At 42.1% G+C, this 26,736-nt stretch overlaps 2 protein-coding genes across 3 annotated transcripts in view; one reads left to right on the top strand and one right to left on the bottom strand.

Annotated features, from left to right (window-relative positions):
• The window catches only part of PDZK1 (PDZ domain containing 1), a 6,474-nt gene extending 5,584 nt beyond the window's left edge, over positions 1 to 890 (top strand). The window contains exon 8 of the mRNA XM_072356636.1: positions 803 to 890. Coding sequence (XP_072212737.1) covers positions 803 to 880 — 78 coding nt within the window. The 3' untranslated portion in view covers positions 881 to 890. The remainder of the gene's footprint in view (positions 1 to 802) is intronic.
• Positions 132 to 26,736, bottom strand: GPR89B (G protein-coupled receptor 89B). 2 transcript variants are annotated; one of them, XM_072356615.1, is made up of 14 exons: positions 22,007 to 22,229; positions 18,492 to 18,551; positions 17,758 to 17,861; positions 15,171 to 15,277; positions 14,227 to 14,328; positions 11,149 to 11,269; positions 10,772 to 10,852; positions 7,412 to 7,521; positions 5,390 to 5,478; positions 4,564 to 4,656; positions 4,139 to 4,234; positions 3,641 to 3,730; positions 2,949 to 3,014; positions 132 to 2,798 (listed from the first exon to the last, which is right to left on the bottom strand). In XM_072356615.1, exons 1-14 carry the CDS (start codon positions 22,046 to 22,048, stop codon positions 2,592 to 2,594), a joined length of 1,368 nt encoding a protein of 455 aa, XP_072212716.1. In that variant the 5' UTR covers positions 22,049 to 22,229; the 3' UTR covers positions 132 to 2,591. The 2 variants fall into 2 exon arrangements, with proteins under 2 accessions (XP_072212716.1, XP_072212724.1); XM_072356623.1 differs by lacking the exon at positions 22,007 to 22,229 and adding an exon at positions 26,657 to 26,736 and having other exon boundaries at positions 1,749 to 2,798.

The raw sequence follows: 26,736 nt of genomic DNA, 5'->3' as shown, positions 1-26,736 counted from the left end.
TTTAATGCACAATCAAATTACTGAAAGAACGCACACACACAAGAGACTTTCAGGAGCAAGGCAATCTACACGCTGCAATCCCCAGTGAGGCAATACTGTCCTTTAAGTGCAAAAAAAAATAGTCCTTAAATAGACAAAAAAAGCATTTAATCTGCTTTTGGAGAAATTAGGTGCAATATTTCCAAACAGATATATATATATAGATATAGATATATATATATATATATTTTAGAAGAAAGAGCAATTGACAGGTTGTGATGACATTTTCAAATAGATGTGCAGATTTAAGATAATTTTGTTCACGTTATACTCACAAAAAGAATCTGAAGTATGGCAGAAGTCAGAAGAGAAGCAAAATACTTCTTCTTGAAGCAGTCATTTTGAACCTACTTTGTGGTCAGCTTTAAGTACTGAAATGCTTCTTTTTCATCATGCAAGATAGACAGGAAGAATAAGACCAATACTGCCTCCTATCTTCCTATCTATTTTTCATGACCTTATTTGCAAATATCCAGCTGCCAGGCTTTGGAAAAAGTTGTGTCAGAAGATTAGCATTGCTTTTGTGTGCAAGTTCACCAGATACAGGAATTAAACAATAGGAAACTTCTATTAAACAAATTTCTCTCTAAAACGTAGCTAACAAGAAAGCACTTCAGTGACAAAAGTCACATTTACTGGCTCATTATGCCATCCAAACAAGTATATCATTAGGGCAGATTAAAGCAGGAGTCTTTCATAACACTGCAGACTAGCATGTTTGCACACTAAAAATAACCAGATCGTATTTGTTACTCCTCTGCAGGCAAGCTCATCTTCCTCTTCACAATCAGCTGCCTCAGCAGGAGCAGACAGTGACAGCAGTGACGACACAAGGTTCTGAGAAGACCAACCATGCTGAGAACAAAAAAAGAAATCTTGCAAATTCTCTTTCTTCAATCATACTTTGCTACTGCAACTCCAGGACTTGACTATCCCTACAACTATCAAACCTGTAAGGGACTGTGATGTCTCGCTGAAATGCAGCTGCCTGAAATAAGCACTTCAGGGTATACTGCAGTTACTTAACACGCTACAATTGTACTTCATTCACTGAACAAGGCTTTCTGCCTTGTAAAGTGGGGAGTAAGCCACTTACTACTATAAAGGCTTCAATAATTGGAGGTACATAGTTAAGTATACTGCAACAAAGGGAGGAAATGGTTCGTAAATTCCTATGTGTATCCTTTTAAGGATAAGCATTTAATAAAGACCAACTGATTTCTCACCATCTCCCAGGAGAGGCAGTTCTCCTAATCCAAATCCATTAAAACAGTCCTGGAGGTGACGATCTGTGCTGTATTTATGGCAGTGCAATTACTATGATATGTCATAAACTAATATACTCTGTGCAATACACTCCTTTCTTCTACTAACATTGCAGAAATTTCCTTCAAACATTAACTCAATAATTCATAACTCAAAACCTAAAACCTTTAAGCACTGTTTTCTCTCCTCTGCCTACCTCTGTGGATCCTAGTGGTTAGAAGTGTAATTCAATCGTGCAGGTTTGTTTGATTCCAAGTCAACACCACATTGTACCTTGGATGTGATATAAATGGCTATACAATATTGCTATTGTATGCTTTGTCTCCTTCCTGTACACCAAAGACAATACAGAATTAAATTGTTTTCAGTGGTTATTTTTTTTCCCCCAGGTCCTAGCCTTACCACCTATGATTTACGTTCCAGAACAACCTTGTAGCAAACAAAGCCTGGGAGTGTGTCTATGGGAAGCTACAAGTTCAAGTCACATGAATAAAGTATACTTTTATGCCTTGAATGACATCAGAAAGGGGAAACAGGCTACTGTAGAAGAATATACAGGTTGAGGGGAACACCAGATTTATAGTATATAAGGTCAACACATTTATAACACGTAAGGTAAACAAGGCATAGCTGTTATCTTTGACTTCATGCCGAACTCCAGCAAACAGGAATCCAAAGCCTCAGTTCTGTTTACATACGAAACAAAGCTGAGGTTCAGCAACAGAGAACTAAGCTCCAGTTCAAAAGGACAGCGAGTACTAGTGATATATTTTCAACTTCACTCCAGGTAGTAAATTCCAGCCACTTTCTAGCTCGCCTGCAAACAAATATTTTGAGCTGACAAAAAACAACTGTGATGCTTGCATGAGGTATTACAAAAGCTTATTTAATTCCACAGACCCCCCACATTCAGCTCCAAAATTACCATCCTCTGAATCTCAATTATGAGTTGCTTTTTAAAAGAAAAAAATCACATTTCCTTGATGCCTTCTTTGAAGATGTTCTTCTGAACCCAAGATGCCTTACCTCAGACAACCTACAGTCCCTTAGACACTGGTGTACCACAAATTCCCTTTATTCCTTGGCAATGTGTGCATTCCCTTTCCTTCAAGGTGTAGCACCTAAAAATGAGCCACAGAGCTTGACTGAAGACATGGAAGTTCAAAGAGCCAGTTACACTGCCCAAACACACGGAACTATCCTGGCTCTCCAAGTTTTGCAGTCCAAAGGAGTTGCAACAGTCCAGTAGAATGGACACGAGAGCAGTGCGTGACTGCAGTCCTTCCTCAGAGGGCCATGTGCTTTTCTGGAGCTTGTTTGTGTGCTAAGTAGAGAAAGAGGATGCTGGATAGTGCACTAACTAGAAATATTACATCAAACCAACGATGATAGAAGTTGAACTGAAGCTCTCCCAGGACTTCTGTTATAATAGTGCGGTACTCTAGAGGCATACTCATCCGAATCAGGAGCACAGATGACACAAAGTACATACCCTGTAAAAAGAGAAAGTAGCAGCTGTTTTAGAATTGGCTATGTGGCTAACACACAGGTCAGCACACAAGGACGTTATTGTCTTTGTTTGTATGCAAAAACAAATATGTATGTATGCACAAATGCGTACAGGTATGGTTCTGCATACTCACCATGATCTGTGCTAAAAGCAGAACAATAACATTGGAGGACTTGCTGCTGGAAATGGCATAGAAGAACTAGAAAAAAAAAGACATACTGGAAATAAGCAGCTGGACAATGATGCCCTAGGTCATCATGAAAGGAACATGCCATTCAATACTCTTTTTCACAAAAAGCACGTTTTTTTCAGAGAGGTGCATGCACCCCACTTCTAGAAACATGAATCTCTTCAGTCAGTGGCAGGCAACAACTGGTACAAGTCATGTATTAATATTTAAGAGCAGGTACTAAAAACCAAAGTCAACACAAGGAGTCACATGTCTCTTGAATTAATACCTTTCCAGTTCTACAAAAAGAACTAGCAGTTCAAATGAGGCAACCTAAATTCTATAAATCATCATCTCATGAACCCTAACTAATATGCCTGGCTACAGCATCATTCTGAAGCCATGCATACACTTAACGTCTCATTGAGCATCCACACTTCTTCCTGACAATAGCAATAAAAGAAACTGAGTGTTTCTTATATAGTGGAGAACATATTTTTCCTCTCCTCCTCCCTCTGCAAGGATTTAAATTCAGAAAGTTAAAACATAAATGTGTACTGAAAGTTTATACAGTACATGTTCTGTTTGAATTCGAAGACCTAGTAATAGCTTTCCTCATAAAAAAAATCATGTAAGACACTACTGGCCAAACATACCTTTGTAAGTGTAATTAACAGGCCTCTGATAGAGGTGACAATGATTATTCCAACAAGAATAAAGGAAATGTGCTGAGACCAGAATTTCACCTGTATCAACAAGAGGAATACAGTTAATTCTCTAACTCCATTTTCACCACATCGTATAGCTGCTCATTCTTTAGGTTCGTCATACTTCCTAGCTGCATAATATCCATTGTAGACAGGTTTACGTTACTAGTATAATGGTGAAAATATCTGTTAAGTCATTACATTAAACATGCAAGAAAAAGAGATAACTTACATCAATCATCTCTTTACAGGAGTATATTATAAAAGTGCAAATAACAGAATACTTGCTTGAAAGCAAAGTTTACAGTGTATTTCCTTTTCTCATTATTAAGTCAGAAGTCACAGATTCATTCTCAAGGTTCTATTACTTCCACATTATTAGTAGTATGCTATCGCTTTTGTGAGGTAGGCATTACTGAAAAGGCTGTAAGAATTAATAAATCTCACATCAAACTGGATTCCCAAATAATTCACGGTGATCTCAATTCCTCTCGTGACCGGATCCGTCTTCCCCACGCGATCAAACACAATATTGATGGTTGCCTGCAAAGCAGAGATGGATTTACAATCAAAGAAAATAAGAACACCTCACTGCTACGTGTGAGATTCTTGCTTTGCATATCCAAGGTTGGGGGAGCAGCTGGGTTGTCTAAGGTGTAAAAATACATACATTAGAAATGCTTGCCTAAGGCTCTGTAAAAAGAAAGATGCAGAGATTTATTCCAGACAAGTACCATCTTCATTCAGAATTTCCAGAAGCAAGATCATAAGGAGACTAGGGTCTTACTTAATACACTACACACATAGCATAACCTGTGCAGAGAGTGACATTTGTGTATGTGCACATAAAACAGAATAAAATATTTACATACCATGAAGATTTTCCAGACACAATAGATGGAGAAAAAATAACCCAAAAAATTGAAGTATTTTCCCTGGAAAGTTTTGGAGTACTCTATTCTTTCCTGGAGAAGAAAAATAAATAAATCAAGGGGGAAAGAGAATACATACAAAGAAATCATCACCATGATAACCCACAACATAAAGCCATACATTTTAATGGTGCACCAAGAGCAGCAACCACAGCTTTATCCTACTACTCTTTTAATTCAAAAGCTTCTGAACAGCTTTAGGAACGTGTAGTATGTTCCAGCACATCACCAGGAAGTAAACCATCTTCTAGACTCCATATTAAAGAATCATAGAATCATCAAATCATCATAGAACCACAGAATGGCTTGGGTTGAAAGAGACCACAAAGGTTATCTAACTCCTCCCTGCCATTGGCAAGGTTGCCAACCACAAGCACTAGATCAGGCTGCCCGGTGCCCCATCCAATCTGGACTTGAACGCCTCCAGAGATGAAGCATCCACAGCATCTCTGGGTGACTTGTTCCAGCACATCACCACTCTCTCAGCGAACAAATTTTCTCCTGACATCTAATCTAAATCTTCCCTCTTTTAGTTTAAGACCGGTCGTCCTTGTCCTCTCACTGTCTACTCACGTAAGAAGTTGATTTCCCTCCTGTTTATAAGCTCTCTTTTAAGTTCTGGAAGGCCAGAACAGATTCTCACTCCACCACATCACAACATTTCAACATTTATCTGCTAAACAGCTTTCAATTTCTGGTAACATACATCCTCATTCAAGCTACTCTGGCTCCCAACAACTATCTGGGCAGTTATTTTATTTCATACCTTTGTTGCATGCAGGTCAGCAGTTTCAAGAAAAAGCTGCCGGCTCAGCTCTTCTAGGGCATCCACTTCTTGCTGGATAAGAGACAGATCTGGCAAACCAGCATAGTCAAGGCAGAGTACATCACAAATTCTTCATTAAAAAGAAAATATTCCCCACCTTCACCTCAAGGGTCACGTTTAATGGCTTGACCACTTGTTTAATCCAGATCAGTCTTCTGATACTGTCTTAGTGCTCTTGTTAATAATACATCCGAAGACATCTCAAGGGTACCTGTGTTGCACAGTACTCCATTTTAAGAAGGCAGGCAGAACTCTTCTACCTAGGGAACACACTGCAGAACCAGAGCTCTCAAAGACTGCTTCTATACTTCAATCAGCATCCCTTATCATCAGAGCACTTAGTATTTCACTCTACCATCACCTTCATGAACAAAACCAGCGAGTATTCTCCTAGATTAGAGATTACTATGAAGAGTCTAGTCAAACAGCCAAATTCTAATTTTAACAGCCATTGGAAAAGGATGGGAAGAAGACTCCTCAGCCTTAAGCAAACTGGACACTTTAGGTGATCTGACAGACATTCTTGGTAAGCAACGGCAAGGTAGGGAAGCACAGACCTTTATAACTGTCCACACATTCCTTCTATCCCTTATGCATATGCACAAAAACATTTATTCACATGTTCCTGTCCACTTTTTGTCACATTGCTAGAGTGGCAGCAGTGAACCTACACCACGAGAATCATTTACTTGGTCCACAGATTGCTTCTTGCTCTGTAGAGGGGAACAAAAGGGTCCTGGCTGACGACAGGTTGGCCATGAGCCACCAGTGTGCTCTGGTGGGCAAAAACGCCAATGGCATCCCAAGGGGCATTAAAAAAAGCATGGCCAGCAGGTCAAGGGAGGTGATCCTCACTCTCTACTCTACCCGGGTGAGGCCTCACCTGGAGTACTGTGTCCAGTTCTGGGCTCCCCAGAAATACCCCCAAAAAATACAGGGATCTCCTGGAAAGAGTTTAGCAGAGGGCAACAAAGATGACAAAGGGCCGAGAGCATCTCTCTTATGAGGAAAGGCTGAGTGACCTGTGTCTGCTCAGCCTTGAGAAAAGAAGACTCAGAGGGGATCTAATCAATGTGTATAAATACCTAAGGCACTGGAGGCAAAGAAACAAGGCCACACTCTTTTCGGTGGTGAATGGAGACAGGACAAGGGGAAACGGCCAGAAACTGGAGCATAGGAAGTTCCACACAGATATGCATAAGAACCTCTTCACAGTAAGGGTAACAGAGCATGGGAACAGACTGCCCAGAGGTTTTGGAGTTTCCTTGTCTAGAGATGTTCAAGATCCATCTGGACACCTATCTGTGCAGCCTGATCTAGAGAGCCTGCTTAGGAAAGCAGGTTGGACTGGGTGGTCTCTAGAGGTCCCTTTCAGCCCCTATAAATTCCATGATTCTGCAATTCCTGCCCTTCTTCTCACTTTCCAACTCACCGAAAAGCCAGCTACAAGCGAGGACAACTGTTCCAGCATCTCAAACAGTGCTGTTGTTTTGCTCAAGCATGTCACAACTTCTCCACCCTGGAAGAGTGTATTTCAAGTAATGAAATAAAACATGCATTCAGGTAAGTCAGTGAGCCAAGGATACATCAGAATAGAAAGCTGCCTCTAGCTTCAGTGTTGTGACAGGGTAGACATCTGCAATGTGACACAGCAAGTGCATACATCTGTCCTGCAACCTGCTGTACACCTCAACTGTGATGGTGTAACAACACATCTATATAGTACGGCTGCAACATATGACTCCTAAGTGTCTACATAAAACTGTGAGTCCGATCCCTGGGTAAAAGGTGACACAGGACAGTGTTAGACAGCAAACCTTCTAGGAGACATGAAGCCTTTTGCCCAGACCTCTGGTAAGTGCTGGAACACAGGTGCTCTGCACTGCTAGGCCCACCTAACACTCCTCCTTTCAGAAGAAAGCTGTAATCACCTCCAGGTGCCAGCATGCAGGTGAAGGATACTTTCACTGCCTGCAACAGACGTTGTAACACTTTTTATCATTCCCCAGAAGCCAGTGGGTTTGTTGTGAACTTCCCCTCTCTGGAACATCGTCCTGTGAGCCACTGCTATCCTGAAAGAGCAGAAAACACAAGTCTTCAGGAGTAAAGTCCCTTTAGAATAAAGCAAAACAAAAACCAAAACTCAAACCCAACAACCAAAAAAGAGTTCCTTAGAAAAGACGATTAAACTAAATTCACTGAAAACAGATGCCCCCTTTTTATTTCCCTAAGCACTAATCTTGCTTCATAACATTATCTTGATTAGCTCTGGAGCAGAGCCCAGATCTAATCAAGCAAGATTCAATGAGATACTTCCTTAGACTTCTATTTGGAATTCTGCTTCAATCCTTAGAGGGATTTAAATCCAATTAAAAATAAACATTCAAATGCTTTTCTCAGTCACGTGATTAGTTACTTTCATCAAACACACGACTGTGCTATCTCCAATCGAGAAACTGGAAAAACTTCTCATGCCCCTTTCTCTCCTTGGACACCTCTTTATCACTGCACATTCCGCTTCCTCCACAGAAGCATGAGCACTGGGTGGTGTGCAGTAGCTCTCACGCACTGTCACTCACTGCTAGGTTGCATGACAAACTCTTATGAAGCAGAAACACATAAATCCATTATTGGACTGAATCACTGGACACTGGACCCAATACTGCAGCAGCAGCTGCATACTGCCCCTCACACCCTCAGTGCACTGCAGCGTAATTCCTGCAAGCACTGCTGGCTTCTGGCCTCATTACCTCACATGTCTCCCCATTGAAATTTGTGAGCCAGTTATCCACCCTAAGCTGAAAACTATTCATAGTATTGTCAAGGCGATCCATGATTTGACAGCGCTCAGGTCCTTTTTTGTAGCTTCAGCCAGCACTGCTACATTTGGCACTGAGCCCTCTTCAAGGTTGCTGATAAGCAGAGTCATAAAAAATAATAATAATATAATAAATCACACAATAGAAGAAGTAATACCCCTGGGGCATTTCCCATAGCACCCATAAGAGAAAATACGCCCATAGACTACAAATAACAGATATCTTCGAATAATCTAATTCCTCCAAATAGTTGTCAAATATAGGCAAGAACTGCATTTTTAATGCTTGTTACCCCTCTCATTACCCAATTCCCACACTCCATTCCAAATGAATCATGGCACTGCAAAAAAAAAAAGCACCCATGTCAAGATGAAGTTCAAGGTTGTAAGTAAAGCACAGCAAATCTTTTACACTGAGAAGTGGCAGAGATCGCTGTACCTACACAGTGGTCAGAGTTCTGAAGATCTCACAGAAAGGATCCACAAGTAAAGAAAAAAAAACACATGTCATTTTCGGTTGTATATACATATGACACATCATCTACTTCAGACAGTGCTTTAACTTTGACATGAAGCAAATTAAAGCAATGGTGCCACAGAACCTAGGTAATTTAACTAGAGCCTCAGATATATAATATAGAATCACAGAATCACCAAGATTGGAAAAGACCTACAGGATCACCCAGTCCAACCATGTGCCCATCACCAATAGTTCTCACTAAACCATGTCCCTCAACACAACATCCAAACGCTCCTTGAACACCTCCGGGGTTGGTGACTCCACCTGGGCAGCCCATTCCACTGCCTGACCACTCCTTCAGTGAAGTAGTGTTTCCTAACGTCCAGCCTGAAATCTCCCCTGGCGCAGCTTGAGTCCATTCCCTCTAGTCCTGTCACCAGTTACATGAGAGAAGAAGCAGATCACCAGCTCACTACAACATCCTTTCAGGCAGCTATAGAGAATGATAAGGTCTCCCCTGAGCCTCCTCTTCTCCAGACTGAATAATCCCAGTTTCCTCAGCTACTCCTCATAAGGCCTGTGCTCCAGACCCCTCACCCGTCTATTTGCCCTTTTCTGGGCACACTCCAGGGCTTCCATGTCTTTCTCACAGTGAGGGGCCCAAAGTATCAGCAAAAATGAATATGAAGAACCTATCAGCCTTAAGTAGCAAATTTCCTTAATGCGTTGAGTACACTCAGAAAGGACAGAATAATTCCTGTGCAAAAAGCATCAGCAAAAACAACTTCCAACGACTGTCTCCAGGAGATGCTAGTCAATAACAAGTCCCAGACATCTATACTTTTAACCCAACATGACCTTTCCTGACATGAGAGGTCCAAATACACTACACAGAACAAAAGGGCAGACTCCAAAGCAGCACTCCACAGTAATCTTTTAACTCCAACACCAGCATGTTAGTATGTGCTTTGTCAATCACATCAGCCAACGAAACCTCTCTGATTAAATGCACGTTCTCACTAAACTACAAATCACCACAAATAGTGAGTTAACATTTGCCCACCACTTAACATTTTCAAAGGGGAAGAAAGAAGACATGCTTCAACTACCCTTTTACACGCTCAGCAAATCAGCAGATCCGTTCACTGATCAGCAGATATGCATGCTGGTGACTAATTCAGCAAGCCTATACTACTTTGTAATACATTAAAGGGTCCCATTAAAACATTAGTGCACCTGAAGTAAAGTTTTGAGGGTTTCTGCAACAATTCTATGCCAGACAGACCCCTGAAGTGACATGAGTAATGTCATTTATTCTTTCTAACTGGTAAGGTGTGAAATATGCCATTTGTAAGAGCATGCAAAAAATCCTTTCAGTGTAAATGCAATGACGATGTTTCCTGAAAGTAGCTTTTTCACCTGAAGCACATGGCACGTGAAATATACTAAATCAACAAAAGCAGAGTTCTGATGACATGCCTATGTTACCTTCTGATGTCACACTATGCTACCATCATATTAGCAGTATTCCACAACTCCATAATGCCTTTATTGATGTTCCTGCAAAAGGCAAGCTTTATACAGCTGTGTTCACATTAGCTCACTAGTTTGCTTCAGTTTTCACCAGGAAACACCAAATCTACAGAGCAGGAGAGACCTCAGTATGTATGAATTCAACTGCTGTACCTAAATTGCCAATAAGAGAGTTAACTGAGGTGGTTCAAGGGACATTTATTCATCAGGAGAGAAAAGCGTTTATCTTAGATCAGTCAAGTTGCCATCAGAGAGTCAGAACTCGTCCTGGAAGCCTAATCTGTACCAATGCAGGAAAAAAGATGCTATTTAAGGCAGAGGCCTGTGAAGAAGCCTGAGTTGTATATCAGGCCAGAATGAACCAACACACAGCTCTAACCTGACTCAGCCACCTGTTTCACTGGAACATCTAGCCCTGAAAAGAAAATATGTGTAATTTCAAAATCATCTCATACAATACTGACTGCAAATCCCTGACATAATTCGTTTAATGAAACTGCTCTTTTCTCACCTTTTTTTCTTACTAATAATCATGTCCATAGTCTGAAGGAGCCGTCGCTCTAAAGCGAGAATATCCGCATCTGTCACATTCCTGCAGAATGAGGACACACAACAATTAGGCCTGTTATCCCATTTCTGAGGGAATACGGACATCCTCATAAAACAAAGAAGAGAGTAGCTTGTACCAAGAGATGCTTCAGTGATGAAAATGGTTCTGGTGTGCAGAACAGCAATAGCTAAAGGACACTTAGAACAAGGAAAACAAAAGCCTAATACCATCAGGATGAGGAAAAGGCAACTTTAAAGAAAAAAATTCTATGAATTCAACGAGAAAAGCAGAATAATAACCTCAAAGGCAAACAAAATATTTCACAAGGCTGCAATTACCTGAGAAAGTAGGACATGTAAGTATATGGACAGTTGACAGCACCAAATCCTGACAGCAAAGCCATGAGTGTCACCCCAATCACACCCACACGGCTGATGAGCTGCTCTATAGACAGGATTCCTGTAAGATAAAGAACACAGCGTCAGTAACAGGCTGCACTCTTCATCCTGTTCCACAGTTGTTGTCTTTGCAAACCAGTACACATACAGAGCTGCCTAACGAAACCAGCTACCTTCACAGTGCAGTGACCAGAGGTAGTATGAAGTATGTACAGGGACTACAAATAGAGGGAAGAAAGTCTCCCTTGGAAAGCTCATTATCACGTTTAAAAACAGGGAGAGGATACTCATACAGTGGAGAATGTTAAGAGATCTGAAGTGGACTGATTAACAAATTTTTGGTTCTACATTAATAAAACTAGTGTTTACTAGTGGCTGGACTTCGCTGAGGTGTGAACATATATCTACCAGGTTCTGCAAAGCAGACATCTTCAGCAAAGACATTCCAGCAAGAACCAGGGCTAGAGTTACCAAACCAGTTACTCCCCAAAAACTGGTCCAAAACTCTCTCTGGATCACACACAGTGAGCCCTATCCTATCAATCATTAGAAGTGATCCCTCCGTACCAGGTGCAATTTATTCATTAAGATGGCAATTACGACAGCATGGGAAGTTCATGCTCCTCCAAGCTGTTCGGTGTTCATTTTGTGGATACACACTGGCAGTTGAGGTGACCACTAAGCACGCATTCTGAGCACCAGGTGAACTCTAAAACATACATTCATGCGACATAGCACAAATGTCAAGCCTGTGCTGCATCCAATACCGAGAAATGAGACTGCATTTATTCTTCCCAACCACGCAGAACAGATCTCAACCCATCTTCTCAGGATATGGTACCATGTACTATCAAACATTAACTTGTTTTTTGGGGAGATATTTATAGAATAGCTGCTACACACAGCACATTTGGAGCTTAAATGATTTCAAAGCTGAGATGGCCAAGTGCCAAGCCACATTTCATGCTTCAGAGAAGGAGAATAAATGATGAAAACACAGCAAAAGGACTTCACAAAGGGAAAATGAGACAACCCAGTCATGTGCAGCCGCAAAGAGAGTTACACCAGCTACAGAATGTGCTACTATATCCTGGCCTTTTGCCCTACATACTATCAGATAGCACCGGTTAAAACAGAGGTGCCTTCAAAATGACATGACATTCCACTGTCTAAAATAACGTTTCCCTGTAACACTCTCAGCATCTTTACTCTTGTGATCAGGTCACATAAAATGTATGCTTTATGAACTCAGATGAAGATTAGAATCTTAATAGAATACTACTACTAGGTAATCCAGTACAGAATAAAACTGTCCACGGAGTCATACTTAACAAACTGGAGATCATCCAGGACTCCTGACAAAAAGTCCTTGTTGGTGGTGCATTTCACAGCTGCTGCACAGTGCCAACACCATCGCAAGGTAAGGCAATCCCAACACATTGGCTACAATGCATGTACCTCAAAGGGCTTCCTGCCATACCTCCTTCCTCAACAAGATCCTACACATCTGAATTAGACCACCACCTCCACAACAAAGCCCTGCAATAGCCTTATTAGTACATGCAAGACAGCAACAACCCAGCCAAATCCTTGGCTCTGACCTTTTGCCTGAACCTGATAGGATATGATACTGTACACTTATTAAGTTAAGGTACCATTCTACAAAGCAGAAAACAAAAACAAGAAGAAAAAAAACCCCTACCAATTGCAGATATTTGCAGTTGTTACTCAGCTGCACAGGACTTTTAGAGTAGTCTGAAGAGGACTATCTGAACTCTACGGCTAAACTCCCTTAGGATTAATATATTCTGCCAGCTCAAGTGGATGTAAGTGGATTCACTTCTTTCTTGGCAACAAAACACTGTGTAGTGATCTGTGCTGTTTACAAGCTACTGTATTTCACGGGCAAATGACACAATTATAAAACACAGATACACACTTTCTCTTAGGAAAGTTTTAGAATCACAGATGTGAGCAGACCCTGCAGCAATTGGTATCCTTCAATTTTTAGCTTCTGAGTCCAGAATAAAGTAGTCTCACAGAGAACAGAAAGATTAAGTTGATGGTTATCTATCCAGACAGATACATTCACCAACTGGAAGGAAACTGACTGAATCTCTCCTGTTGAGAAAAACACAAACAATTCTCCAGCACAGGGGATAATGGCAGGATAAGTTATACAGGAAACCCAGGTGACAGCTAATCCTTCCTACAGTGCTGTAAGACATACTTAGGTGCCTAAAGGATTCAGAACAGTTACACCCATGCCGACAACGCCTGCCACATAACAACTAAGTCTACACAGTAACCTCACACTATAAATGCTCTTAGTTCCATGAGTGCAGAAAAGAGATACCCAAGCTAATTCCGCTAATACGTAGGTCTGACATACAGCAGGACTTTTCAACTTACATGACAGTACTGTGCTATTGTACTGCCTCCGGACTCAGCTGGAGTGCAAAGTTGCACCAGAGTTAATATGCCCTGTCTGGCATGTTACCGTAGTAACATGTAGTTTAAATTGATGTGAGTTTGGGAACCCTGCCATGTTTTGTCAACTGGACAGCCACCTACACTAAGGTGATTTGATTTTAGTCACAAAAAAAAAAACAAACACAAAAAATATGACTGATTAAAATCAGATTAAGGTTTGGTTGTCATTTCTTACATTCGTACATTAGTCTCCACAAGAAAATAATCGATTGAATAAAACTTGTGATCAGCTTGTCATTGCAAAACGTCATATATTTTGTGGAAAGTCCCCAAAAAACATCTTGTATTCCTGCATAACTTTGGTTCAGTTAGGACACTTTCACTTCACAAATAACTTGGTACATCCAACCACTTCTGGCTGGCTGGCAACCTTCAGATTCTGTGTTTCAAAGCAGACTGAGTTACAAGAAATACTTTATATAGTCCCAAGCGTGGAATAAACATAACACAATAAAAGCTGCAAGATAAAGGTGAGAGTGCAAAGACTACTTTTAGGTGGGAAGAAATAAACAGTAAGAAACTCACCATGTTTTGGGCTGAGGATAGGAAATGGATCTCCCAGCTTCCAGAAGAAATACATAAATGTCAACCACAGAACACATGCAAAAAGCAGTTTCTGTCTGTGCACTATAGAAAGAAAATAATATTGAAGTTCTTCCTTTAAGGTATTTTCAGCCTTACAAAATCACTACAGCAGCCCAAAGGCTGCTTAAAGCATAGATGGCCAAAACAGATGTATTCTGACAGAGCTGGATCTAGCAGAACGCACCCCTTCACTCCCAACCAAACTCACTATTTGAGACATCACCTTTTGCAAGAGTTAACCCAACAACACAGCGTTTTGGCATAAGGGCAGCACTCTGAATTGGGAAGTACTTAGTCACATCTTTCTTATGTGATCCTGAAAATGACACTTGGAAACTTCATCTTAATGCCAAAGCTATGTGTTTTGGCATTACACTCCCAACCCACATATCTAAGCTTAACACATAAGAGTGATGAATATTGATAACTCAAGGGTAGATGTGCATTAGTGCATGGAAGAGGCCTCAAGCAAACAGTAGTAAGCAAAAAAAGCAAGGTTAATTTATTGGATTTTTCTACCTTGTTTCTTTCACTCCTTAGTAGAACAATACAGGCTGGCCAAGGTTTTCAGGGCTTGGCTGAAAGCTTAAAACTCTAAAGGAACAAATTCCAGCAACATCACTCCGAAGTGCCCATCTTTGTTGAAACCCAGAAAGAAAAGCTACATTTTGAAGGGCCAGGTGAAACATGTGCTAACTTTTCAATAAACAGTTATTGCTCAAGCATTAAGCCCCAGACAGAACTTATCTAGCCAGGACAAAGCCAGGGGAAGGAATAAATACAGGAAGAGTGACCAACACATCTCCCTCTCAAAAAAAAAAGTGAGTTCTCACTTGCATGCAGTCTCAAATTAGTAGGCCCAACGTCATAAGCCAAATACTCACATAATCTGATATTGCTCACAACAAAGTAGCCGATGTAGAAGGGTACCATGAAGACTAGGATGAGCAAAATGACACACAGGTTCAGCTTCCAGTGAAAATATCGAGAGCTAAAAGAAAGTCAAAATACAGGTAAGCATGCTACATCACAACATATTTCAAAAAGATAGTCCTTAATTGAGACACTCTGCAATGCAGTCCTTCCAGTTACATCAAACACTGAATAATACTGGCCTAGCATACAGCATGTTCTGTTGTTTTTTCCCCCACGTACAGCCCATGGGTGTGTATTTCAAAACTAACAGCTACCTAGAAAAATCTATTTTCTCAAATACTCTAATTTTTAACATGGAAAAAAATGAAAATATGGTAAGTGTCCTTGGACTTGTGAAAGGTCTTTGACTGGTACCATATTACATATTTATCTCTAAATTGGAGAGATACAGATTTGAAGACGACTATTTAGTGGATAAAGAATTGGCCAGAGGGTTGTTGCCAACAGCTTTATGTCCAGGTGGAAGCCAATCACGAGTGCTTTCCCCAGAGGTCTGTCATGAGACCAATGTTCTTCAACAACTTTATCAGTGATACAGACAGTGAGATCAAGTGTCTGCAAACTTGCTGAGGGTACAACACCACACTGAATGGTTCAGTTGACACAACAAAAGGAAGGGACACCATCTAGAGATACCCTGACACACTTGAGAAGGGGGCACATGAAAATCTAATGCGGTTTAACAAGGCCAATTGCAAGGCATTACACTTGGTTGGAGACAATCCCAGATACAAGTACAAACCTGGAGAAGAACTCACTGGGAGCAGCCCTGCAGAGAAGGTGGTCCTGGTGGACAAAGAGCTGTACGTGTGCCAGCAGCATGCAACTGCTGCCTGGAAGGCCAACCGTATTCTGGGCTGCATGAAAAGAGGGGTAGCCAGCAATGGAAAGGCAGTGACTGCCATTGTCTACTCCGCACTTGAGAGACCCCATCTGGAATACTGGGTCCAAGCCTAGGGGCCCTAATACAGGAAAGATGCAGACCTCTTGAAGTGGATCCAGAGGAGGGCCACAAAGATGATCAGAGGGCTGGAATACCTCTCTTATGAAGAAAGGTTCAGGGAGTTGGGTTTGTTAGCTTGGAGAAGAAAAAGCCCCATGGAGACATCATTGCGGCCTTCCAGTACTTAAAGGAGGAGGGGGGCTTGTAAGCAGTACTTACAAGCAGGAGGGGGACAGACTTTTTACATGGTCTAATAGTGATAGGGCAAGAGGGGTGGCTTTAAACTAAGAGAGGGGAGATTTAGGTTTGATGTTCAGAAGAATTTTTTTACTAAACAGGTGGTGAGGCATTGGCACAAGCTGCCCAGAGAAGCTGTGGTGCCACATCCCTGGAGGTGTTCAAGGCTGCATTGGATGGGCCTTGGGCAGCCTGAGCTGGTGGGGGGGCAGCCCTGCCCATGGCAAGGGTTTGGAATGGGGCGGACTTTAAGGTCCCTTCTAACCTAAGCTGTTCTGTGATTCTATGATGCTATGATAATAATTAGTTTTGTAATGAATAGCTGAGTCAAGGAAGGACTACTACAAATTGAAAAGATAAAAAAAATATAACTCAAGATAATTCAATTAAAAGTGATTTTCTCACACGCAAGACATTACAAAGCAATCTACACTCCTCTGACAGAAGAGATCAGCCAAATTCAGAAGAGATTCGTCTTGGTTGAACTGAACTTCCATTCAACTTTCCATGAAAAACACATGTCTTATTCCCAGTACTGACCCATATCCTGCTTATGTCTTGGGGAAGAACTCCTGAAAATCCTTGTCACTTCTTCCTAGCTAATTCAGAGGCAGACATTTTCATCTATAATGATTTCCAGCCCATTATTAAAGCTTACAAAAGCACGCTCCTCAGTGATCTCTCTGACTGCAAGTTCTACAGATTAATAACATACAGTCTAAACTACCAGTACCTTATATCCATTTTGAACTTCTTGCCTTTCAATTCCTTTGATTGCACTTAGACTCATACCATAAAAGAAAACAAATAGGAAACCCATAACCTTTCCATGTTACTGCTCTGTCTTCTCTTTCCTGCTGCTTTCTGAAGTAACTACCTTTTTACATCTTCTTTATGTAGAAGCCCTCACCCTATGTCAAAGGAGGATGTGCCTTTGATTCACAAATACAGTTCTACTATAGAAGTACAGTTTTCACTTCACAATTGGCTTCACATCTTATTCACTGCTTCGACCAGTACTGGAAAACAATGACTTACAGTTTTTACAGTTCTTGACATCTGAAAAGAGCTCTTCAGCATGATCTGAAGCTTCACAGCTCACCCATAAACTGTTCCTTTATTTCACAAAAGAAAATACTCGAAGACTAAAGCTTTGTTTTGAGGCCACACTAATAGCAATTGTAGGAGAATCAGGAACTTAAGGCTTCTAGTCTCATGTTTTGTCAAATAAATCCTGCTGCTCAAACACCTCTGTTGAGGCATTAACCATTTTCTCACATTATTTCCCCAATACAAGTCTAATCTACACATTAAGCACTCTGCACACTAGCCCTTCAGTCAGCTCCCAAACTCACCTGCTGTTCAGCACTCCCAAAATCTCGAAGATGATGAGTTCAAACATAGTACAAGAGAAGGCAAAAGTCACAGAGAAGATGACTTGGACAACATACTGTCGCACCTGCAATGGAGAAAATACACCAGAGGTATCAGGCATTTCTGATTGTAGAATGGCATCCTGATACTCCTCAGGTGGAAAAAAAAACAAAACGTATGATACAGCTGTACACAGCTCTTCCTACAAGGCACCCTGCGTTTAATTCCAAAGGGAAGAAACAACAGCCTGTATTATACTGACTGAATCAATCCTATTTGACAGACAAGTCCTATAGAGAAGGGACCCAACGGCAACCTGATTAATGACAGGCAATTGCTAACAGTATTCCATGCTCTTAGTCTTAGATTTAAGAATAATTTAAGAAAAACACCTTTGGGGTTTGAATTTGGCTTGCACCTAAGCCACCTCTTACGTAGACTTTCTTATTATAGTCTCCTTGGGATACGGGAATATCCCAACCCTTATCCCAACCAATCCTCACAAACAATTCACGCCTCACCAAATTCAAAGCTGGATTTGATTTTGTCTACAAAGTTCTGCAATTACAGAGGAAGTGAAATAGGAAGTATGTGTATGAAAGTTGAAAATAAGATCAAAGTGCTTAAAGAGTGGAAAAAGGTCAGAAACAAAGAACACTGCAATAACTGAGAGTATTTTTAAGATAAAGAGTTGTGATGAAAGTCCCCTTCTTACCTCATAATCCTTGAAGAGTTTGCGCATGAAGAACAACCATCCAAATCCAAAGAAGAGCACCTGCAAAAGAAATTAATTATCCAACATCTGTGTCCAGTAATTTGCAAAATACAAAGCTGCTTCACTATTGGCTGTAGGTGAAAGAAAAGGAAGCAATAGAACAAGGCCAATATACCTAAGATACTAAACTTTTCAAAGTATCATGGAGAGAATAACATCTTAAATGTTCAAAAGTAACCGACAGAGAAACCTAGAATCTTATGGAGAACTGAGCAAAGAGAGCTTTTTTCTGTATTCCAAACTTCTCAGAATACCTCAGCTTCTGGCCTGCTAGAATCTTTTACACTGTTGCTTCTTATTTCACTCCTAATATACAGAACTAAAGTCTACCCTTCTTTTACAGTAAACACAGTAACAGACACAAACAACAATTTACCTGAACCTCTAGGCAGTGGTCAAGTGAGTAAAACCTCCCCCCTCCTCCCCGCTCCCTTTTAGAGCAGAGCAAGTCCAAGGATGCCACAGGAAGTTGAAAAGGTCTCGTTTTCAAGAAGGGGAAAAAGAAGACTTGGCAAACAACAGTGAGCCTCACCTCTGTGCCTAGGAAGACTATGGAGTGCATTTTCCTGGAAGATATTTCAGGGCACATGCAAGATCTGGGGGTGATCTGACAGCCAGCACAGCTTCACCAAGGGCAGATCACAACTGACCAACAAGGTGGCCTTTTATAATGGAGTGACAGCAACGGTGGACAAAGGAAGAGCGACAGATCTTGTCTCTTTGGACTTGAGAAAGGCCTTTGACATGGTCCCGTACCACATCTTTAAACTGGAGAGATACAGATTTGAAGGCTGCACTATTCAGTGGGTGAAGACTTGGCTGGATAGTTGTAGCCAGAAGGTGGTTGTTAATGCCTCTGTCATGGTTTTATAGTTTTTGTTACCAGTATTCCACACCATAAAATCATGTAGAGCAGTGCAAGTTAAAGAGTTAATGCTCTAGTTCCGTGGAGTGACAACTTTTCAGGCACCTATCTCTCAGAAGAGAAGAACTACACACCTCAGAAGACCATTCATTTCCATTTTCCATTCAGAGGGAAAGATAAAAGATCATTAACCTGCATTTCTACTATTATAACTAGTTAATTAACTTTCCTCCTTTTTCCCTTATTCCTTTTCCTCTTTGTTACCCCCCCCCCCCCCCCATACACACACCTTTTTCAGGCCAGTGGGCCTGTGGACCTGCTGTCCCCGTCACAGATGCAGACAGATCTAGAGATAACTCTGTGACAGAGTGTCCACATGTAGGCCAATCACAAGTGGTGCCCTCCAGCAGTCCATCCTTAACCCCAGGGTTAAGGTCTCTTCCAACACAAGCCATATATGTGGGTGACTTCATTGTGCATTGGAAGTCAGTGGATTTCAGCAGCGGCACAGGGAACAGAACATGATTTACAAACAACGAGTACCTGGAAAGCTGGGTGAGGAAAGTCAAATTCATTTGCCTTGAATGCAAAACTGGCACAAGAATGATGTCTAGTGATTGACAGCAGGTGGCAAAACTGGTTTGAAGAGGACCTCAGACTTTAAAGTACTTGATAGCAAAAATATAAGAGAAAGCTAAGATATTCCATAAGCCTCCTACTTACAGGCCAGGCTATAAGTCAAAGTACAATACCATTAACAGCAGGGAAGGAGAAGGCAGACAGACATTTCAAAAGAAAGAAAGAAATGAAGTAAAAGAAAGAGATAAGGAGTTATTCAGGGATGATAATAACAGAGGAAATTATATATGAAGGCTAGATTTCCTTTGTATTAGGAACTATAGAAAAGCACAGAAAGACACTATCTTATGTTCACATTCCAAGACGCTGCAAGTGAGCATAAGTTTGAGCATTCGACAATTACATGCAGCAATTGAAACATCCAACTTTATACTTTTGAAGACGGCTGGAAGACGCAATGCTGCCATCACCATTGAAAGCGAAACGATTAGAGAAGTTAGATCTTAGAAATCAAAGCAAATGATGGGAAAGCTTTTGTTCTAGGGGAGCTGCTAACAGTATCAAAGCTGCACTCAAACCTCTGACAGTGAAAAGGCATGTTAGAAACCAAAGTCAAATCTATACCAAGCAGGAGGAGACTTTTCCTTCAAGAAACAGCTGAAATCTAGCCTGAAAATTGTCAGAGGAACTGCAGTCGTATGTGAAACATTGAATAAGATAACCAGCTGCTTCTGAGAGGGGAAAGGTGCTATTTCCTCAGCTCATCTCCTCATTACAGAGCACAGATTTTATACTGGCTCTGAAGCTGATCAGATTTCCTCAGTGACCCAGATAAACTCATTTCTATGGCAGAAAACCAAATACTGGAGAAAGCACAAATGAAAATGAATATGACTGTGCAGCCAAGTGGAAGGGAAGAAGGGGCAGAACCTTTCACTTTTAGCAGAAGCAAACAGTTGGACCACCTCTGCAACCCGGAGGAGCAGAGAGGAAGAAATGGTATTTGGATGCTTACTGAGGAGGGAGTAGGGCAGCAAGGTGGAGAGGAAGGTCAGAGACAACACAATGACAAGACAAACTGCTGGCAGTTAATGAAGAAAGACGGAGTGTTTCCACCCACAAAACAATAAGATGAACTCAAATATGTTAAGACCACCATCCATCTTGGAACGATAAAGACAGGATGACACGAAACAAGGTTCAACAGGCTGAATTGAGCTGGAGTAAAAAACAGGGTGGTTGAAAGATGACTCTGAAGGCAGCAGGAAGGGAAAGGTGAAGGAAGTTCTGAATCACGCGTGTCAGCACAGAAAGCAGCATTGCAGATGAAACAGCGGTACCTTTCTGAGGTTCCTTAAAGCAAGCCATGGCAAACTTTGCAGGGCCGCAAGCAAGCAAGCACCTCAATGGCACAACAGCACAGAGGCCACAAATGACTAGCTACTTGAGAAACAACAAAGACCAAAGTCAGTGTCACCTAGAGGAGCACAAGAGAACTTCCTGGTGGTTCCAACAACATGACCTAAGTTCATAGAAACTTGCCAGCGTCGCTAGAAAATCCCATTCCCTACAGCCTTACTCATTGACTTTTTGCTGTACATTAAACCCTGATACGACAGCTAGGCAAGGCCAAGGGTCACGGTGACACTCGACAAAGCATTCCAAAGAGGCAATACAGCTTTAAGCAATAGAAAACGCGCTGCCTAACACTCCCGAGCCGCAGATCGGTTGGTTTTATTTCCATTTCTTTCTTTCCAAGGCACAAAGCCGTTCCCTCTGCTCGGACCCAGCAACCCCACCAACAAGCCCAGGAACCGACTCAAGAGGCACCGCGTCTTCGCGCTGCGCATGCCCCCCTCCGGGTCCCGCCCACACGCCCCTCAGTCCCGACGGCCGCTTCCGGAGGCGCGGCGAGCGGGCAGCTAGGCAGGCCCGAGCGGCCGGTCCTATTTCGCCTCTCTCTCCCTCATTCCCAACGCGGCCGGGCCCGATCCACGCAACACCGTGCTACCTGGGAGGTGACCATGATGCTGGAATCGATGAGGAAGCTCATGGCGGGTCCCGCTCCGCAGCGAACGGCCGGCCCGCGCTCCCGCCGCTGGTTGTAGTGCGCAGGCGCTGGGCCCGGCGCAACGCCCTCCCCGTGGCGGGGCCGGAGTGAGGAGCGCCGCCCTTCCCGCGCAGAAGGCGGGCCCTGGCGGATGCTCCCCTCCTCGCCTCAGCGTGGCTGTTTAGAAGGGTGGCGTGCTGTGCAATTTTGCAATAACGGCAATAAAAATAATGAAAACAGGTTTTGCTCGCGTTTTTCCTCAGTCTCCCACGAAAAGTGGCTGCGAAAAAAGGCCGGGCTGGACGTAGCCATGGAGAAGGCTTAAGCATCTGGGGACCTGCTGGCTATGTGGTGGCTGGCTGAAGCCACGGTGTTTGGCTCTTCATACACTGCCATGACCCCTTCATATAAGCAGGGCAGGATGTGTGCCAGCACCATGCAGGGAAGCAAGGCCTGCACGGCTGCCAGGCGCCATCTTGCACCTTGGGTCCTTCCTGACCCCTGCAAAGGCAGCCAGCCAGGGGCAGCTTTCAGGCCTTCAGACTGTCGTGTATCGAGGAATGGGGCCAGAAGGGAAATGAAAGTTCAAACAGGGAATTTCCTGATAACTATCAGTGTGAGACTCGATCCTTCATGTCACAACTCTGCCCTCATTTGAACTTAGTGGTGTCTGTACCTTTTTTCTTTTTTTGCCATTAAAAATACACCTAACCTTTGCCACACAAAACTGCCTGTATTTGGAATGATAAATCACATGGGAAGTGAAAGAATAAAGCGGAACTAGTCAGGACTTCAACAAAGCACAAACCTCTTGCTGAGTGAAAATCGGGATCCTTTATTCATTACAACTCATCTCACTAGAAGAACGATTCTACATGTGGTTGTGTTGAGTCATCAGATTAGTCCCACAGTCTCTTTGATAGTTTGGCTTTCTATCTTGCTGTCAGTCATCATGTTATGAAATCTGTCTCCTTGTCTACAGCATTGCAAAGACAAAAGAAAAAAACCATTCAGTTTTTGTGGGCAAATGAACTGAGGGAACAACTTACTGTTTCTGATCTGAGGCCCTCTTTTACAGCTCCTGGTGCTGCTGCCAATTAACATCCAGCCGAGATCAGAGCTTCCCTCCCTGCTCATTCTTTCTGTGCCTACTGCTAGAAACTGATCTTTCCTAAAGCGATGATCCTGCTGAGTTTGGGGTACCTGTGGTTGCTCTGTTCTGCAGCAATAGCTCTTGGGGCAAGGCAGGTTGGTTGCTTGGTTGATTTTCAGAGACAGAAGTTGCATGGGAATCCTGTTCAAGATTAAATTGCTCAAAGCCAAATTCTGGTCTTGTTTAACCCTGACAACTTGGCTGATTTCAAAAACAAGGGGGAAAAAAAAATAAAACCAACAAAACTACAAGACAGAGTTTGGTCAGAGCTTTTTAAACTTTCTTCACTGCATGTGTTTACAAATAGGCTCGAAACATGCCTGTGCTCAGCTATAAATTAGCGATCCCTGATTCTTGCAAGAAACACACAGGCAAGATGATTCCTGTCAGAAAACCTCAGATCTACCCCTCCACCCAAAGGCTTCTCATTCAGGGAAGATGAGAATTGCAATAAGAAAATGGAGAAATAACCCATATTGCTCCTCCTTAAGCAGACACCAGTATGCATGTGTGGGAAGAAGGGCCCACGGCAGCTTCCCAGATGTGACAGGTGGGTGGTTTCACCAGACACAGTGTGGATGATAGTGACTGGAGCAGGGAAGCAACACATGAGGAAAGGAGGCTGGTCAGCGCATTGCAGCTTTCTGCTTAGCCCTGTCTTCTATTCTTGCACATCTTAAAGTGTGAATGTGGGTACTGTATGTTCAGTTCATGGTGAGAACTAGATTAAAGCCTTTAAAGTGAAGTGGAAAGGTAGAACGTACTGAATTAGAACAGTTGGTTGGGGTAGAATACATCTAGAGATAGCATAGGCTTCCAGAAGGTTCCACAGGGCATATTTGTGAATAATAGGCTTAGCTGGCAGTTGTCCATCCATTTTCATTTCTCTTCTCTCCAGAGTCTTTCATAAGCAGGAGCTCTGAAGCTGGGAACAACCCGACATCATTCAGACTTCTGATTTTTAATTTATTCGTGGTGAGTCCTGGGTCTTGATTCTCACCAACAGTAGATTAATTCCTTTGCAGGGATGTCTGTGTTTTTTTCCCCTGTGCTCATTTGTTGATCATTGAAAATAATGAAGCTATATTTCATTGTTCTCATCATCTTTCCACCCAGCTCTCCACTGAACATCAGAGAAATTCAATAGGAGCCAACTTTCCTGTTTAATGTTCCTCTATAAATTCTTTCTGCACTGACGTATACATTTTTTGGTAGGCTACTCCATGTTTTCTCTAAGCACACTAGCCTTAACTCCTAGAAAAAGTAATAAATGGTTTGTTTTGCTTTTACTGTGCTAGTCTGGATCCAGCAAAGCAACAACCAACAGCCTTTGTGGGGTTTTTGTTTTCTAAGGCTGTCAGAAGCTCTACAATCACCATTTCTGTTCACCTCTGCTCCATCCCAGACCAGCAAGCTTTAAAGCACAGTTGTTGGGGTTTTTTGTTGTTGTTGACAGAACTTTAAAATGCAGTCCTCTAAATTTTCAGATGGATTTAAAGTCCCAGCTGAGACGGAGAGGGAGCTGGAGATACCTAAATCCCTTTTATTTCTGTGATTTTTCTTAGCTGACAGGCTTATTCATAAATTTTATTTTATAGTGTTCTTTCCAAACGAGTTACACAACACATTTCTGGCCCCAAGCAGCTTTTCTAACTACCAAACATTGGCTGATAGTGTTTTATGCATCAGGCTCAGTTATAGTGCCTGGTTAGTTGGTGTTGTCAACTAAGACAATCTAAGTAAGCTCTAACAGATAGGCAGAAAATACCCCACATCAGCTGTTTCACCACACGGTGGCTTCACTGAGCTTTCAGCCTCCTATAGGATACATGGTTGAGGCTGAAGTGGACGAGCGGGTCTAACCTCACGTGCAGTTTCAAAGTCAGGCCAAGGTGCTCAAAGCTTTTCCCAGTCAGGCTTTAGACTCCAAGGATGAAGTGCCTACCGTGACTCTGGGCACTTCCTTCACTGCTGAATCACTCTGTCTGAACAATTTTTACCTTGTCAGAATTTTTTTGTCAAAATTTTCCTTACTGTTCCTTGTGATCATTGCCTCTGGTCCTCTGCTGTGCACCTCTGTAGATAGTCTGGCTCCATTTTCCCTGTAGCCACTTAGCTGAAGACAGTTGTGAGGGCTCCCTGTTGCCTTCACTCTCTCCTCTCTAGGCTTCAAAATGTCTGTATGCCAAACAGCTCTTGGGAAAAATCTGAATTGTTGACAGGGACACAAGTCTTGCCTCTTCTATTGAAACTGTTGTATTCCAAGCTAGTCACAAGGAAAGAATTGTGTGCCAGGCTGTATCTTGGCAAATGAATATGCATTTATTTGCCATGGTTGCTACTCAGCTATATAATCAGAAGTGGTGTTGCCAAAATTTCTTCCCTGAGCCACATTAAAAAGTCTGTCACATGCAGAGACTAAGAAAAGGTAGTGCTATTCTTTTGGGGGGGAAAAAAAAAAAAAGAGGAAAAAAAAATCTAATACTTGGACAACTCCCCTCATTTTGATATGTTTTCTCCAGCCCTGGCCCTCAGGAAATCTGGCACCATACACCATTTTATCACAACAACTTTAGGCTTGTAGGAAGGCTTTAGTCTAGTTCTCATGGATGCTCTTGACTACTAAACAAAGCTATGCCTAGGCTGGGATTACTCTCAGTTGTGTCAACTTGAAAAGCCATTTTCTGTACAAAACAGCAAGCACTTTTTTCATTATGTACCACAACTGCTCTTTAAATTAAAAAATGCTGAGTCAGTGAGTTACCAAGTGGCAGGAGGGGCTGGACTTTCTTCCCTTAGCAAGTAGATTCCATGTTCACACTAACCTGGAGAGTCTCCTCAAATCTCTCCTGCCCTACAGGAGAAGGAATCTATACATCACTGCTTTTCATCACAAAGAGACCATTGGATCTGTCTCACTTACTGGAAATAATCAGTGTAGTATGAAAAATTATGTTTTAACAACCACGTGGTCATTTTTAGTTTTGTTTTTGTGTGTGTTTTTTCTTTTCCTACGTGCCATAAGCAACTGTCTATCTTCTAATGAGGTTTTAATTTTTTGCACAGATATTCTGAAAAAAATTCACTTGGAGTTCGCATTGAGGGACTTAGAACAGAAGCCCAGCAATACTGGGCATTACACAGCCTTCCCCCAGATTCCTTTCAAAGCCAACTGCTCCACCTTTAAAGGAGTTTCAACAACCTGCACCCCCCTCCAAGAGCTAGCTTATTTAAGCATAAATGTTACCACAGAACAGATGCTGGGATGGACAAGAGCGGTCCATGTAACCCCACTATCACCACAGCTTCAAATGGCCAAACCAAGGCTAAGATGAAAGAAAGGGTGAGGAATCAATAAAGCCTTCTCCATCAGTGGCTGTATAGTTGGAATAATACAAGCATATCATTGTAATTACAGAGTAAATGGATAGCCAAAGAATATCTAAGAAAAGACTCACCAATGCTGAGGCTTTCAGTCAAGATGGATGCTCACCAACATTGAGGCTCACCACAAGAACTCTTCACAGGAGCAATCTCC

The sequence above is a fragment of the Excalfactoria chinensis genome, chromosome 1 (genome assembly GCF_039878825.1).
Source record: "Excalfactoria chinensis isolate bCotChi1 chromosome 1, bCotChi1.hap2, whole genome shotgun sequence".
Classification (NCBI taxonomy): domain Eukaryota; kingdom Metazoa; phylum Chordata; class Aves; order Galliformes; family Phasianidae; genus Excalfactoria; species Excalfactoria chinensis.
The sequence above is the reverse complement of the archived record's forward strand: the minus strand, read 5'-3'. Positions and strand labels throughout refer to the sequence as shown.

Excerpts from the sequence above, each read along its gene's own strand:
- GPR89B (XM_072356615.1), bottom strand. The coding sequence starts at position 22,048 with ATGAGCTTCCTCATCGATTCCAGCATCATGGTCACCTCCCAG. Across the intron at positions 15,278-17,757 it reads TTGGGAGTGCTGAACAGCAG|CTCTCGATATTTTCACTGGA; the intron begins GTGAGTTTGGGA and ends ACTTTCTTTTAG. Across the intron at positions 11,270-14,226 it reads TATCCTCAGCCCAAAACATG|GAATCCTGTCTATAGAGCAG; the intron begins GTGAGTTTCTTA and ends TTTATCTTACAG.